Source organism: Lotus japonicus, chromosome 1, assembly GCF_012489685.1.
Source record: "Lotus japonicus ecotype B-129 chromosome 1, LjGifu_v1.2".
NCBI classification, from domain to species: Eukaryota; Viridiplantae; Streptophyta; class Magnoliopsida; order Fabales; family Fabaceae; genus Lotus; species Lotus japonicus.
In genome coordinates, this window is record NC_080041.1 from 94,598,608 (window position 1) to 94,614,136 (window position 15,529).

At 32.9% G+C, this 15,529-nt stretch overlaps 1 protein-coding gene across 1 annotated transcript; it reads right to left on the reverse strand.

Moving 5' to 3' along the window:
* Positions 1-2,210: 2,210 nt before the first annotated feature.
* LOC130712841 (F-box/LRR-repeat protein At3g48880-like) lies at positions 2,211-3,637 on the reverse strand. Its single transcript, XM_057562659.1, has 2 exons — positions 3,276-3,637; positions 2,211-2,766 (listed from the first exon to the last, which is right to left on the reverse strand). The coding sequence occupies exons 1-2, from the start codon at positions 3,635-3,637 to the stop codon at positions 2,211-2,213; spliced, it is 918 nt and encodes a 305-aa protein (XP_057418642.1).
* Positions 3,638-15,529: the final 11,892 nt, after the last annotated feature.

The window sequence follows — 15,529 nt, forward strand, 5'->3', positions numbered from 1 at the left end:
ACACTTTTCTTCTATTTATCAAACATACCTTTAGCCGGCCTTTGATCTCGAAGAAGTTAGGAGATTCAATAGCTCGACATACATGTCTAATTAGCCCAAGAGGCGGTCGCTAAATTGGAAGCGTAGGGCCAACATCCATGTCATTGTGAATTTGTGGTGCAGTTACTTAATTATAAATTTTTTGTATTTGTGATATTAGTAAAGGTGAGTTTGAATAAGTCAAAGATGTTATTCTTAGAATTATAGGATTAGAGAGAACGAAGGATTTATAATCCATGTAGGATAGTTCAACTGGTATGAGTTGATGGACATATGGGTTGGATAGGGGAGGTTCTATGATAAATTCCTGTCGGATGCAATTTATCTTTTTTATGTAAAAAAAAAAAGAGTACGAAGGATTTGATTTGATTCTATCATTAATAAGATGAGATAGACTTTCTGTGTATCAAAGGGAATTAGCAAGTAGGTCAAATTATGTTCATTATTGAACTATAGGGCTAGACTTGAATTGTTTTGGTTTCAGTTTGACTTTCCTATGGTTCACTTCGTGGAGACTTTGTTCATCGATGCAACATCTACTTTAGGCCACACTACAAGATTGCAGCGTTTTACTAACGTTTAGTTACCGATGGCTATTAAACTGTCAGTTGTTACCCACATTACCGACGGTCCAACTCTTGGGAACATTGTCTCTCCAAGTAAAAAAATTAACGACTGCTTTAGCTACCGGTAGTTGGCAGGAAGCTAGCATAACGAGAAGGAATTTGGAGGGTGAAATGCTGAAGGGAAATATTCCGACAATTTTGACTACCGATAAAATCACCAACTCGGTTCGACGGTTTATGCCAACAATTGTAGCTATCGGTAATTCTGTCGATCATTTTCGAGGTTTCATTTGAAAAATTTATTGCACCGACTATTTACCAGCAACTTTAAGCCTGAGGTAATAGAAGTTTTTAATAGGTTACCGACAATTTTACCGACAGGTCGATCGTCGGTAACAAATATACAATGCTTTCTCTCATCCCTTCAACACACTTCTCATCTTTTCTCACCTTGTTGTAATAATTTTTTTATGCTTTTGTTCATTTTTATTATTTTTTTAATTTTAGTGTTATTGTTGTATATTAATTTATTTTGGTCCTAGATTTTATCTTTCTACAACCATCTTAAATAAAATAATAAAACACAAAAGAAGAAGAGAGAAAACTTAAATGACCAAAATTGATTGGTTATTGAAAGTCTCATTATTCTGTCCTTTTTCATGTCTTTCCAATTTAAATAAACAATTCCACAATTCATTTTGATAAACATCTCATTTTTTCTATCCGTTTTCATGTATTTCAAATTAAAACAAACAATTCTATGAAAGTTTTTAATAATTGGGAGTAGATATGACGATGTTATTGAGCGAATTTTAACTATAGAAATGGAGGAAACTACTTTTTTCTACGTCATTGTTTTGCTTTTGAGAGACAAGCAAATGCATAAGAAAATGGGATAAGTAATTTGAACCCTTTAAAAAAAATAGCATCTCATTATTTTATTTTTTTGAAATTACATCTCATTATTTCTAACCTTAACTCTTGTATGTCATAGTGTATTTATACATTTTTATTTTTTGTATAACAACAACAAAGAAAAAGAAAAAAGACAGAAAGAACTAAGGCCTAAAGAAGGCCACACCATGCGTATCAACTTGCAAAAGGGCATATAACCCCCCCATCTAAAGGAGAGCTAGCTCCAAAAACACTGAAAGCATTTGCATTGGTTCAACCAAGCTTAGCCAAATGATTTGCGACGACATTCCCTTCACGAAGCAAGTACCAACAATGAACAACCCAACACTGACGAAGAAGACTCTTAATGCTACTAATTATACAAGCATATTGATGAAACAGAGGATGATTTGAAGTCATAAGGCCTAGAATGATCATTGAGTCCGTGAAAACTCCACACATCTATGCGCATGTGTGATACACCTAAATTTTCAAAAGAATAAAAAATTTCCTACTATAAATACTCTTAATATTCCTTACTCAAATCACCATTAACAATAATAAAATCTTTAACCCATTAAATGATACATGCAAACTGAATCAATCATCCATAATTTAAAGCCAATAAAATGTTTACGAAGCTTATTCAGTAAACAAAAACGAGAATTAAATAGTTTGGACAAGACAAGGTTCTTGAAGCCTTCGATAGAACTAATCAATTCCAAGACACGTTACTTCATCATAACGCCAAATATCCTCAAATTTTTCATCTGGATGCCTTCTTGGATCATAGTTAGGCCTCTGACATCTGCAAAACCCATTTACTTCACAAGAGATAATCTTTTTCAGGCAGGAGATGCTCAAATGATTCGTCAAACTTTTGACCTCATAAAGCACAATGGAACCATCTGGTCTATCCCAAATGGTGATACTATGACATATATTTACCAACAGCAAACGTTCCATGTTTTTGAGTACATGGCACAAAGCTCTCAAATTCACTGTTACGTCCCGGATACTCAAGATCATCAAATTTGGGGTGTGTTTAACCAAGGCATCAGCATGACGTTGTTCAAAGTTGAAAGTCAATTTCAGTTGAGAGAGATTCTTGCAATATTTTCCAATTGCTGAAAACATGTAAGGACGGTTGACAATGGAGGTAATAGTCATTGACACAAGACCTCCCCATAATCTCATTGCATTGTAGATTCCATCTTTTGATAGGTAGCCTGAATCTGGAAAAACTAGTCGTCGGAGATTTGGTGTCCTACAAATAAAATAGGACACAATTTAAAATATACTAAGGTCATATGGTGTTTGGTCATAAGGTCATGTGTAACATTGATTAAAATCAGTTATATATATAGTGTCCAAGTTGATGTCACATTAATACTAATAACATATTGAATTCGATCTCATGTCCTCAAATTGACTCTCATATTTGTATATCCCATTCCCACCAATGAAATGTTAATATATTAATAAAAAGGTACGACAGTTCTATAAATTTATAACCAGTTCACTCACATTTTTTAACTAACATGTCAACAATTCAATAGAAGGATAGAAAAATGGCACATAAGATAGTCAGCCAATAATGGTATAACACTTACAAAAATAAATAATTAAGAGAAAGATTAAATAATTTTTTTTTTTTGCAAATATATTATACTTTCATTGAAGAGACAATGAACTGGGTCACGAAAATAATTAAATATGGTAATTTTAGTATTATGCAACATAAAAATATACAAAAGAGTAAGATAAATATGTTACCTTTCAGCTGCAGTGATTAAATGGAAGTCACTTAAGTAAACATAGTAATTGAATATTAAGCATCTTATGTTTCCACCGCCGCCTAGCCTTACACCAAACTTCAAGAGTAAATCCAATTTTCTTTGTGAACATATATCATTCCAAGTATTTCGTATCTTCGGAACGTTGTGAATGCTAGAGTGGAGTGTAGTAAGATCAAGCTTATTCCAAAGTGAAGGACTACGACTAGCCTGCATCCAAGATTTGCAAACCAGCGGGACAACAAGTAGCTCTGCAGTACTGAGGGTCATAAAAATTCTCACCAGAATGTCATAGTTCAAATAGTCATTTGAGTACCTAGAAGATGAGCTGGATTTCTTCATTACTTGAAGTTTCCTACATGAATTATTACTTAGACACGTTAATGTTTTACATGAATTTGTTAGTTATCATGAACCTAGATATGTAAATATTAAAAAATATCAATACATCATAATTCAAATATCATGTACGACACCTAATAATTAGAAAATAAAATAAAAATAATTATCAATTGGTCTAAATGTATTTGAACTTTGTCTATATATCCTAATTAAGATGATTATAGTTTTAGCATGAAAATTGATTCTATTCCTTTCTTATTCTTGGATTGGGAAACACATATGAGACATATAGAATATAAAGTGTTAACATATTAAGTATTCAGAATTATGAAAAAAAAATGATGCGAACATTCTAGAGAAATCTAGAAGAAACTATGTATTGCATGAGACAGTTGGATATTAGTAAATTTTTTATAAATTCATGTGAAGCATCTAGAATAATCTAGTAATATTGGAGAAAGAGCTACAATATATAGTTTTTGATGATACAATTGTAATAATCAAGAAAAAAAAACATCACAAATATAGATGAAAGAAATATAGTGTGAAATTTCTAGAAAATTCAAAAAACAATCAAGACTAATACCCTCCACTTTATATGTGCAAAAATATAGATCAAGCAGAGAAAAATTGCATGTTGGTATCATTTCAAGTCATAAGGTACTATTGCAATGAATTTGGGAAATTGGAGAAGAATTATCTAAATACAAATAAACGTTAGGAGAATTTCATTCAAGAGCAAGATTGAGCGAGAATAAATAAGATAAAACCTATCTAAAGGATGAGTAAAACTAAACAAAGATGAGAAATGAATTCAACTAGAGTGTATAGGGAGCCTCATGAGAGGGAGTTTCCTCTCTTTATGAGGAAGGTTAGAACACTCAGTTACAATATTTTTTTTTTCAAAGGCCGGTGAAATGATATATATAGAAATGGCGAATTCTTGAAAAATATTGTAAAATACATAGACCCAACAAAATAAAATTTACAACGTAGATTGAACGAAATTCCAACAACGAATGATAAAACGTCAAAAGAATCAAAAAACCACGAAAAAACTCATGGATCAACAAAAACAAAACCAAACAAAAACAACAAACTCGCAAAACCCATCAACATGAATATCTAAAAACAAACACCCCCAAAACCCAAAGATGCAGATCAGGCACACATCAACCACCAATAGGGGGACTCGATCTGGGACCGAGATGCAATGACGAGATCCAAGGATCAAAAAATCATCACAAAGCAGAGCCCCCTCTCGACATTAAGAGGCATGACAAGCAGAGAGCAGCAAAACCCGAAGACCAACAAACCCGAGAGCAACTTCAGATAGCACCCAAAGCTTAAAGATTTAGAGAGGAGTGTCAGTGAATCTGAAACAACAAGAGACACGCCGAACAAGAGGAAAACATTTGAGAGTCACAAGAGAACCAAAACCCTAATGATCCATTGTGAGAAACAACTCAGATCTGACTCAACAAAGACCACAGACCCCCGCCTCACCACAAGTAAAAGCCCCTGAAACCACCAAAAACAACACCCACACAATACCAGAAACAGGAGCACCTCCAAAACCACGAAACCCAGCGAATCTAACTTAGACACAACCGCAAAACCCCAATCTCACCAATTGGTCCACGAACCAGCAAATTTAGAGAAGAAATCTGCCACACCCATTCTTTGACACCTTAGATCTGAATAGAGAATGGAGGAAAAACGTAAGATCTGAGTAGGGAAAGGAGAAAATGGAGTGGTGACATAGAGATCTCCAAAATAAAAAAGCGACAGAGAAAGGGGAAATGAACAAGGAAATGAGGGAAGACTAAATGAGATAGAACGGGGAGGATGGGGTAGCCACCATGCAGGGAGGCGGCGTAGAGGCCACCCAAACCAGATCTTCGTCAAAAGAGTTTCGAGAGAGAAAATCAGAGAGAAGGCTACTCATTTGACTCAATGTCAGAGTTATCTTACACCCAGATACAAAAAATACATCAATTCTAGATTTTAGAACATGTACCTTGCCAGTTGCACTGGTATGAACTCAATTATTGGATATGAGAGGACCTTGAAACCCTGAAGAGGAGAATCCTTTAGGGGAAAAATTCTGGTTTTGTCTTGGGTTTCTTTGGTTGGTTTTGATCCTGAGGTTGTTTCCTTGCGCTTTCTGGTTTTTTTTTTAGGTTTCTTGTGATTTTGTTGTTTCTGCTGGCGCTGGTTGTTTTGTATTCTCTGCTTATATGTATGTATATATATATATATATATATATATATATATATATATTTATCTTTCAATAAAAAAGTCACATAAATCTTCTCTTAAAGAAAAGACACTTAATATTTTGATAATTTTGATGTGAAACTCTCATCGCGCGCTTATAAATTAAGTCATTTTCTAGAGAATCTACCTCATGAAATCAATATATAAATTCAAGAACAGAAAATCATGTGAAGAGGATCAAAATATGCAAAGCACAAATAAAAAGGAATAAATTGAGTCATTTTCAAGAGAATCCACCTCATGCAATCAATATATAAATTCAAGAACACAAAAACATGTGAAGAGGATCAAAATATGCAAAGCACAAATAAAAAGGAACGGTAGAGGGAAAAAAGTGTATTTAGTCAAAATGAAAATAAGGCATATCTCTTACGCAGCCCGTATCGAAGTTACTTGGTTGCCTTATGTCACTATATTAGATATACGCTAAGGAGAGTAGAGAATGAAATATATAGAGACAAAGACCTCGAAATGACGAAAAACTCCTCTCGTGCGTAATGATGTGGAAATACTCAAATTATTTAATGGCATTATAAGGATAGGATATTAAAAAATTTATAACATGTAATTAATATCCATTATCATACCTACTATCTTATATTCGACAAATATTAATTTTAATAATAATAGTAATGTTTGAATCAATTCTAATAAATTTTTATATTAGTTTCTAAATAGTATTGATAAAATTAAGTTAAGAAAATTATTCCAATTAATTTAAATTGTTGTAATCTTAAAATTTAATAAAGTAATAAACAAATTTTTAGAATATTTAACATGTTATATTTATTACTTAGAACATTCAAATATTCTAGTCAATATACCCGATTGACCAATATGACATTAACTTATATTTACATAAGATATTATATGATAAAATAAAGGGTTTGATGAAGTGATCATTAATTTTTTATTTGTATGAAGTTTAATAGACTGGACTTATTCTACTATATCTTTTAAATCATTGAATGGTTTGATTCATTTTACAAGGATGAGAAATGAATCCCGTCGGAGGGTCCAAGGAGCCTCCCCATTAGAGGGAGTTTTCCTTCTCCAAAGATAGGTTAGAACATCAGTGTCTGTGGTGACTTACACACAACTTTTTATTCTAATATATGAAGTTCATATCAATACCTAAGAATGTTATTATTATAATAAAATATACTTTCATGTCACAAAAACTAACAAGTCACAATAAGTGGTTTAGATTGAGAACATAGAATTCTTTCCTAATTATCATAATTCATTAAAAATATTGGATTCATCACAAGCTTTTGAAATATAATTATATTCTTAAAGGGTGACAAATATGTATCTTTTGAGCGTTGCTTGAACTCAAGAGTTATGTCCTAAGCAAGTTGAAATTAAACTCGAACTATATACATTGTTGGATATTATCATTTTTAGACTTTGGTTCCGTAGGTTTTCGGCTATGAAAAATCATTATCGAAATATTTATAGATGAATCTTTACAATAATAAAATTATAAATAATTGACAGAAGAAACTACGAGAAGTCTGATATACATGGGGAACGAGTATGAATATGATAAAACCAATCTAAAGGATGAGTGAACCTTACAAAGATCGTAAATGAATCCAGATAGAGTTTGTAGGGGGGCTCTTATGAGAGGGAGTTTCCCCTCTTGATGAGGAAGGTGATAACACTCGGTTGCAGTGTTATTTTTTCTAAAGGTGAAATGATATATATATATATATATATAAAGGCCCAACTAGATGAAATCTACAACATGGATTGAAAAAGTTGTAAAACAAAAAAGCCCAACTGAATAAAATCTACAAAATAGATTGAAAAAAACCCCAACCACGAATGATAAAACGCTAAAAGAAACCGAAAAGTCACGAAAAATACCCATGGATCAACAATTCCAAAACCAAAAAAAAAACTGCAAACTCAGAAAACCCATCAGCACAACAATGAAATAACAAACATCCCCAAAACCCTGAGACCCAGATCACACACCAATAAACCACCGATAGGGGGACTCGATCAAGGATCGAGATATAGTGGCGAGATCCAAGGATCAAAGAAAGCCACAAAAAGCAAAGCCACATACCGACATTAAGAGGCACAACATGCAGAGAGCAGAAAAACACAAAGACCCATAAACCAGAGAGCAGCTTCAGTTAACACCCAAAAAAGATGCAGGGAGGAGAATTGGTAAATCAGAAACAACAAGAGACGCACCGAACAAGAGGTAAACAGTTGAAAGTCCTAAGAAGACCAAAACCCCAAATATCCATACTCTGCAGTAGCTCAGATCTAACTCAGTGACGACCATACAGCCCCGCCTCACCACTAGTGATAGCCCCTGAAACCACCAACAACAACACCCATAGAATATCTTAAACAAGAGCACATCCAGAACAATGAAACTTAGAGAAATTAACTTATCCATAACCACAAAACCCCGATCTCACCCATGATCCATGAACTAGCCATTTCATAGAAGAAACCTGCAACACCAATTCTTTGACACCTTAGATCTAAATAGAGAAGGGAGGAAAGGCGTCAGATCCGAGTTAGGGAATGATGAGGGAACAAAAGCGACAGAGAAAGGGGAAAGGAACAAAGGAAAGGATGAGGGAACACTAAAGGACATATAGTGAGAGGGATGGGGCAGCGGTCGCTCAGGGAGGCGGCGTAGAGGCCACCCAAACTAGATCTGCGTCAAGAGAGTTTAGAGAGAGAAAATTGGAGAGAAGACTACTCGTTTGACTCAATGTCAATGTTGTCTTACACAAATATTCAAAAATACATCCATTCTAGTTTTTAGAACTTGTACCTTGCCTAGTTGCATTGATCTTGACTCAATAGTTAGATAGGGTTGGAACTTGAAACCCTAGAAGAGAATACTTTGAAAATAAAGTCACTTAAATCTTCTCTTGTAGAATAGACATTAAATATTTTCAATATATTGATGTCGTGACAGATCCAAGAATTTTATGTTGTGGGAGCAATATGCCCATATAAATTTTAAGTCCAAAAAATACAACATATTACCATTAAAATTTTGAATAGAGATTATAATTTTATTCACTACGAGTTTTCATATTTTGCAAACATTGCACAAATTTTTCATTCTCAACACTATTAAATACTTCACTAACTAAGCATTAACTTAACAATTTATCAAGTGCTTGAAATTAAGGAGAAAAGTGTTTGATGTTGATTTTCTTATGATTTTTTTTTCTCATTACTAGTCTAGTTAAAATCGGATTAAGATACTCTAAATAATGTATTTTTTTTTGTCCCATTCGATGAAATTGTGACATGTCACATAAAAAAATGCATGGTGTATGAATATAATATTTATAACATAAATAAGTTGGTGCTAATAAATTTGATCATCAGATAAAATCAAATGACCATAATTAATTCCACACTCCTAAAAAGTATAATAGTTTTTTTTTAATGTTAAAAAGTATAATAGTTGCCCTTATGAAATTTTAAATATGTACATAAAAATTCTTTCAATAAGATTCAAAATATCACATAATAATTTTTTTATATATAAAATAGGTGAAAAATACAAAATACCAACACCTTAAAAAACACAAAACGACATATCAAATACAAAAAAATAGAAAAATGATGACCCGGGTGTTTAAGCTATTTTTCTAGTTTATTTCCATGCATTTTGATGTATTATTTAGGATATTTTGGTCATTTTAGGTCACTCCATGTTTATTCCATGCATTTTACTATTTTTATGTGGTTTTTAGTATTTTTATATATTTTTATGATTTTTATTTGGATTTATTAGGATTTAAGTTATTTTATTTTTAATTGATATGTTTTATTTTGAGTTATTATCTTTTTAGTATTTTATTTTGATTTATTTTATTATTTTGATTTTATTTTATTTAGGATTTTCGGAATAAAAGGAAAAGAGAAAATCAGGTAAAGAGAGCTGATCTGCCGCTGAGAGTCCACGGAACTTCCATGCACCCGCAGAAGATCGAACTGTTGTTGTCTCTTTCCTACCACGTGGCATAACCTTTTCAAGGGTCTACCATAAGACCGTAGCTTGCGTAATACTAGATTCCACCCTTATAAAGTCTCCACCAATTGCAAGGTGACACGTGGCAGCATTAAAAGACAAGGATTTTGGCTTTTTCCAAGCCTGGCCCACGCGATTGAATGAAACGGAAAAGCACAGTATTAGGGATATATATATTTGCAAGATATATAACATCAAGCAGGGACGTGAAATTGGACTGGAATATTGGAGATAGCCGCTTTTGAGCTGTTCTGGAGTTAACCCTAGCACCACTTTGAGCCTTTTTTAAGAATTCTTTTTATCTCAATAATTTATTTTGATCATGGAAGCCATACTTGGCTAAACCTTCGTTGGTACTTGGAGTTTTTGGTTTGATTCTCTTGACCTTATGTTTTGATTTACTTTTTGACTCATGAATCCTAGTTTTATTTATGAATTTCTCATCTTTTATTTATGAATCTTTATGCATGAAGATTAACTTTGCTATTTTATATGCGATTGAGAAATCGGTAGAAAATAGGGACCCGGTGAGGAATTGATTAGGAACGCCTACACCTTAGAGATAAGGGTAACTTCTAATTGTGTTGGCTAGTAACTAAGTATTTTAATTCTCCAATTAAATTTGTCTAGGAACTAAGAGATTAGTGTTAGCGGTTTAATTGGAAGTTCTACGTAGTAAGAGATTATCACGTAGAAACTTAGGCAAACACCATAAATAAGTTAGATAATTCATGAGTTAATTAGTGTATTAAGAACATAAGTGAGATTGATGAAATCCTACCCCAGGTACTTCCCCTTTTGATTGTTTTCAATACTACGTCCTTGCTTTTCACTTTACTTTGCAATTAATTAAGTTCGTTTCAACAACAATTATTCATCCCCAAACCTTTTTCTTAGTCTTTTTAGTTATTTAATAGGTTAAATTGATTTAGACGACCGCAATCCTTGAGTTCGATAATTTATTACTACTTAACGAATAGGTACACTTGCCTAGGAGTTATCAAAAAACAATTTAGAAACCCAGTCCATTCTTACGGTTTATACACACATTAACGACAATGGCAATGGAGGTCACTAAAATGAAGAATTGAGTTATGGATACCCTGTACATTTTTTTTATTCAATGGAAAAAGAAAGCAAAATATGGATGAGAGAGAACAAAAGTTAGTCTCTAATGGCACTAAATGTAAAATTTCCAAGGTATGGGGGCATTCATAATGAGTATGTGGGGGCAATGTAATATTTTACATAGTATGTGGAACAAAAGTGAAAATGATGTGAGGGCACTTGACCCCATCCTTATTAACGTGGGTTCGTCCCTATATTGATGTGAAACTCTCATTTACGCTCATAAATTGAGTCATTTTCTGGAGTCCTCTTGCTATTGATATATAAATACAATAAAACAAAAACATGTAGAGAGGATCAAAAGATGAAATGCACATAGAAAAGGAATCGGTAGGGGAAAAACATGTATTTAGTCAAAAGGAAAATAGGGCATACCTCTTACGCAGCTCGTATCGAAGTTACCTTGTTGATTGTCACTATATTGGATATACGTTGAGGAAAATAGAGAATGAAATATATAGAGGCCAAAGACAAATGACGAAAAAATCCCCCTTGTGAGTAACAACGTAGAAATACTCAAATTATTTAATGTTCATAAGGATACGATATTAAAATTTTATGAGATGTAATTAATATGTATTATTACAGCTACTATCTTATATTTGACAAATATTTACTTTAATAATAATAGTAGTCTTTGAATCAATTCTAGTAAGTTTTTATATTAATTCATAAATGATATTGATAAAATTATCTGCTTTAAAAAAATTAAATTAAATTAAATTTAAAATTATGTAACCTTTAAATTTTATAAAGTGATACATTATTTTTTAGAATATTTAACATGTTATATTTATTATTTTTTTTTAGTACATCGGAAAGATGTTATATTTATTACTAAGAACAATCAAATATTTTAGTCAATATACCATATTGACCTATGTAACATTATCTTATATATACATAAGATATCTATGTGAAATTAATTTTTTTTTTTGGTGTTTGACAAGTTTTTAACCAGTTTGAGATATGTTGGTGGTCCGATTAAGGATAGAATAAATAAGATATATAAAAGTGTTCGTAAATTTTGAATTATAAGAATCTTGATCAAAAACAATTTAAATTAATAATTTTAAAAATAATAGTTGCATGAGACTATTAAATTTGAATTTAAAAAACTAAATTAAATATAAACAATACAAACTCAAACACATTTATGTAAAAAAAACATTTCAGATTATTTTTTTTATAACGAAAATAAGTTTGATTATTCAATTCATATACTTTTTCCAGATAAAAGTAACAAAAATAACACATTTAAAAAATTTTACGCTAAAAACAAAAATGAATATCCTCCGTGCATCCCACGGATCACAATACTACCTGAAAAAAAAAAAGTGAAATAATACGCTCTCAGTTTTATTCTCAATGAAATAATGTCAATTGCAAAAAAAAAAGCCTAGCGCATCAATGTTACTTCAACTAGTTGAAATAAACTAATCAATAGACACAAAATTAATATTAATCTACCATTTAAAACAACATGTCAAACGATAAAAACAAAACAACAACACAAAAAAACAAATACAAACATTTAAGGCTTAACTGCACTTTTGGTCCCCCAACTTTGACCTTTCTACGAAAACCGTCCCCCAACTAAGAAATTAACAAAAAGCATTCCTGAAGTTACCCTCCGTTAGCACATTTGGTCCCTTTAGTATTTTTCATCCAAAATCTATTGGTCAACTTCCTCACCATCGTGACCTACACTTTTGGTCCCCCAATTTTCGCAGGATTGATTTTTGCTAAAGGGACCAAATGTGTTAACGGAGGGTAACTTCGGGGATTAATTTTTGCTAATTTCTTAGTTGGGGGAAATTTTCGCAGAAAAGATAAAGTTGAGGTCCAAAAGTGCAATTAAGACAACATTTAATAAAAAGAACCAATTTAATAAAAAAAATACAAAGCCAAAAAAATGAATATTCTCGTGCATCGCACGGGTAAAAAGTACTAGTTATATAATAAGATAAAGGGTTTGATGAAGTAATCATTAATTTTTTATTTGTATGAAGTTTAATAGACTGGACCTATTCTACAATAGCTTTTAAATCATTGAATGATTTGATAAGTTTTACAAGAATGAGAAATGAATCCAGTCGGAGGGTACATGGAGCTCGTATTAGAGGGAGTTTTCCTTCTTCAAAATATAGGTTAGAACACCCAGTGTCAGTGTTAACTTATACACAACTTTTTATTCTAATATATGAGGTTCGTATCAATATCTAAGATGTTATTTTATTTTTTTTCCTTTGGCCACCAGTCTCCACTAGGGAAAGGGGTCTCACGTGACTAATCTGCCTCGGGATACGGTAGTGTTGTCTTGGCCACAAAGGTTTTTATTTTTGACCTCAGAGGAGATCGAACCTGGGCCAGAAGCCTTGGTGAAATCCCTTAAGGAAATGCACATTCACCACTTGTGCCACCCCTTGTAGTTAAGATGTTGTTATTATAACAAAATATACTTTCATGACAGCAAAAACTAACAAGTCACTATAAGTGGTATAGATTGAGAACATATAATTCTTTCCTAATTATCATAATTCATTAAAAATAAATATTTTGGGTTTATTACAATCTTTTAAAATATAATTATTTTGTTAAAGGGTGAAAAATATATACATTGTCAAATATTGTCATTTTTAGACTTTGGTTCCATAGGATTTCGGCTATGAAAAATCATTACCGAAAAAATTATAGATGAATCTTTACAATAATAAAATTATAAATAATTGACAAAAGAAACTACGAAAAGTATGATATACATAGGAGCGAGTATGAATATGATAAAACCAATCTAAAGGTCGAGTGAACCTTACAAAGATCGAAAATGAATCCAGCTAGAGTGTGTAGGGAGCCTCCTATGAGAAGGAATTTCCCCTTTTGATGAGGAAGGTTATAACACTCAGTTATAGTATTATTTTTTTCCAAAGGTTAAATGATATATATATATATATATATATATATATATATATATAAGGTGAAATCTTGAAAAAGATTGTAAAATACAATGTCCCAACAAGAGTAAAATCTACAACATAGATTGAACAAAACCCCCCAACCACAAATTATAAAACACCAAAAGAATCGAAAATCCATGACAAAAACCCAAAATCGCAACCCAAAACCAAACAAACAACTACGAACTCACCAAACCTGTCAACTTACCAATCCAAAAACAAACACCCACAAAACCAAGAGACCTAGATCAAGCACTAGTCAACCATCAATAGGGGACTCGATCAGGGAATGAGATGCAATGACGAGATCCAAGGATCAAAGCAAACCAAACCAACACAAAAAAGCAGAGCCCTATCCCAACATTAAGAGGCACGACAAGTAGCGAGCAGTAAAACCCATAAACTAGAGAGTAACTTCAGTTAGCACCCAAAGCTAAAAGATGCAGGGATGAGGGTTGGTGAATCAGAAACACCAAGAGACACGTCAAATATGTGGTAAACAGTTGTAAATCCCAAGATGACTGAATCCCCAATGATCTTGTCTCAACAACAACTTAAATCTGACTCAACGATGACCAAAGAACCCTGCCTCACAATATGTGAAAGAATCCTAAACCACCACCCATTGCAACCACAGAATACCCGAAACAAGAGCACCTCCATAACAACAAAACTCAACCAACTAGACTGAGCCACAACCACAGAACTCCAATATCACGTATGGTCAACAAACCAACAACCCAAGAGAAGAAACGTGCAACACCCATTCTTTGATGCCTTAGATCCGAATTGAGAAGGGAGGAAAGACGTCAGGTCCAAGTTGGGGAAGGAAAAAATGGAGTGGTGACGCAGAGAACCCCAAAAACAAAAAAGCAACAGAGAAATGGGAAAGGAACAAGGAAAGGAGGAGGGAACTATTCCGTATAGAAACAATAGTGATAGTGATAGACCCAAAACCTTACCTGAGTTAAGGTCTTGTAATAGTCTAGTGGCCTATGTCATAAATGCCAAAAGTCATCTTTCAAGGTACAAGCATTCCCTTTTGCAGGGGTACAGGGAAACCCTAAGGAATAAATTATAGGTCTCGACCCAACAACCCTTACATCAATTCATCCGCAATATGGCGGTTGCTACCGGTCCCTGAGTAACTAGCCCTTATTCGTCCATCCCAATCACCCAACGCTTGGCGATTCAAATTGCCCGTATTCGCTAATCCTGATCTGCATCGTTTACACAAATAAAGTCTGTTCCCTCAAGCCCGTGATGTAATTGCTTACAGCTTGGATCGTCCAGAAGCATCATCGTTTTCCAACTACAATGACCCAAGAATGTCATCATCTGATCTTTACATCTATGGAATAGGATTTCATCACAAGGTTGACTAAAGTTATGAAGAATGAAACAATCAGAAGCCAGAATGATCATTTTATGAAGCAACTGAAGCAAAGAATCACTAGTTCACATATGAGTTGTTAAAGTTTGACAATAGTGCAATGTTCAAA

Bases quoted from the DNA above. Each gene is read 5' to 3' on its own strand.
- LOC130712841 (XM_057562659.1), bottom strand. From the start codon at position 3,637: ATGAAGAAATCCAGCTCATCTTCTAGGTACTCAAATGACTATTTGAAC. The intron at 2,767-3,275 runs GTAACATATTTA...TTTTATTTGTAG, and splicing joins TTAATCACTGCAGCTGAAAG to GACACCAAATCTCCGACGAC.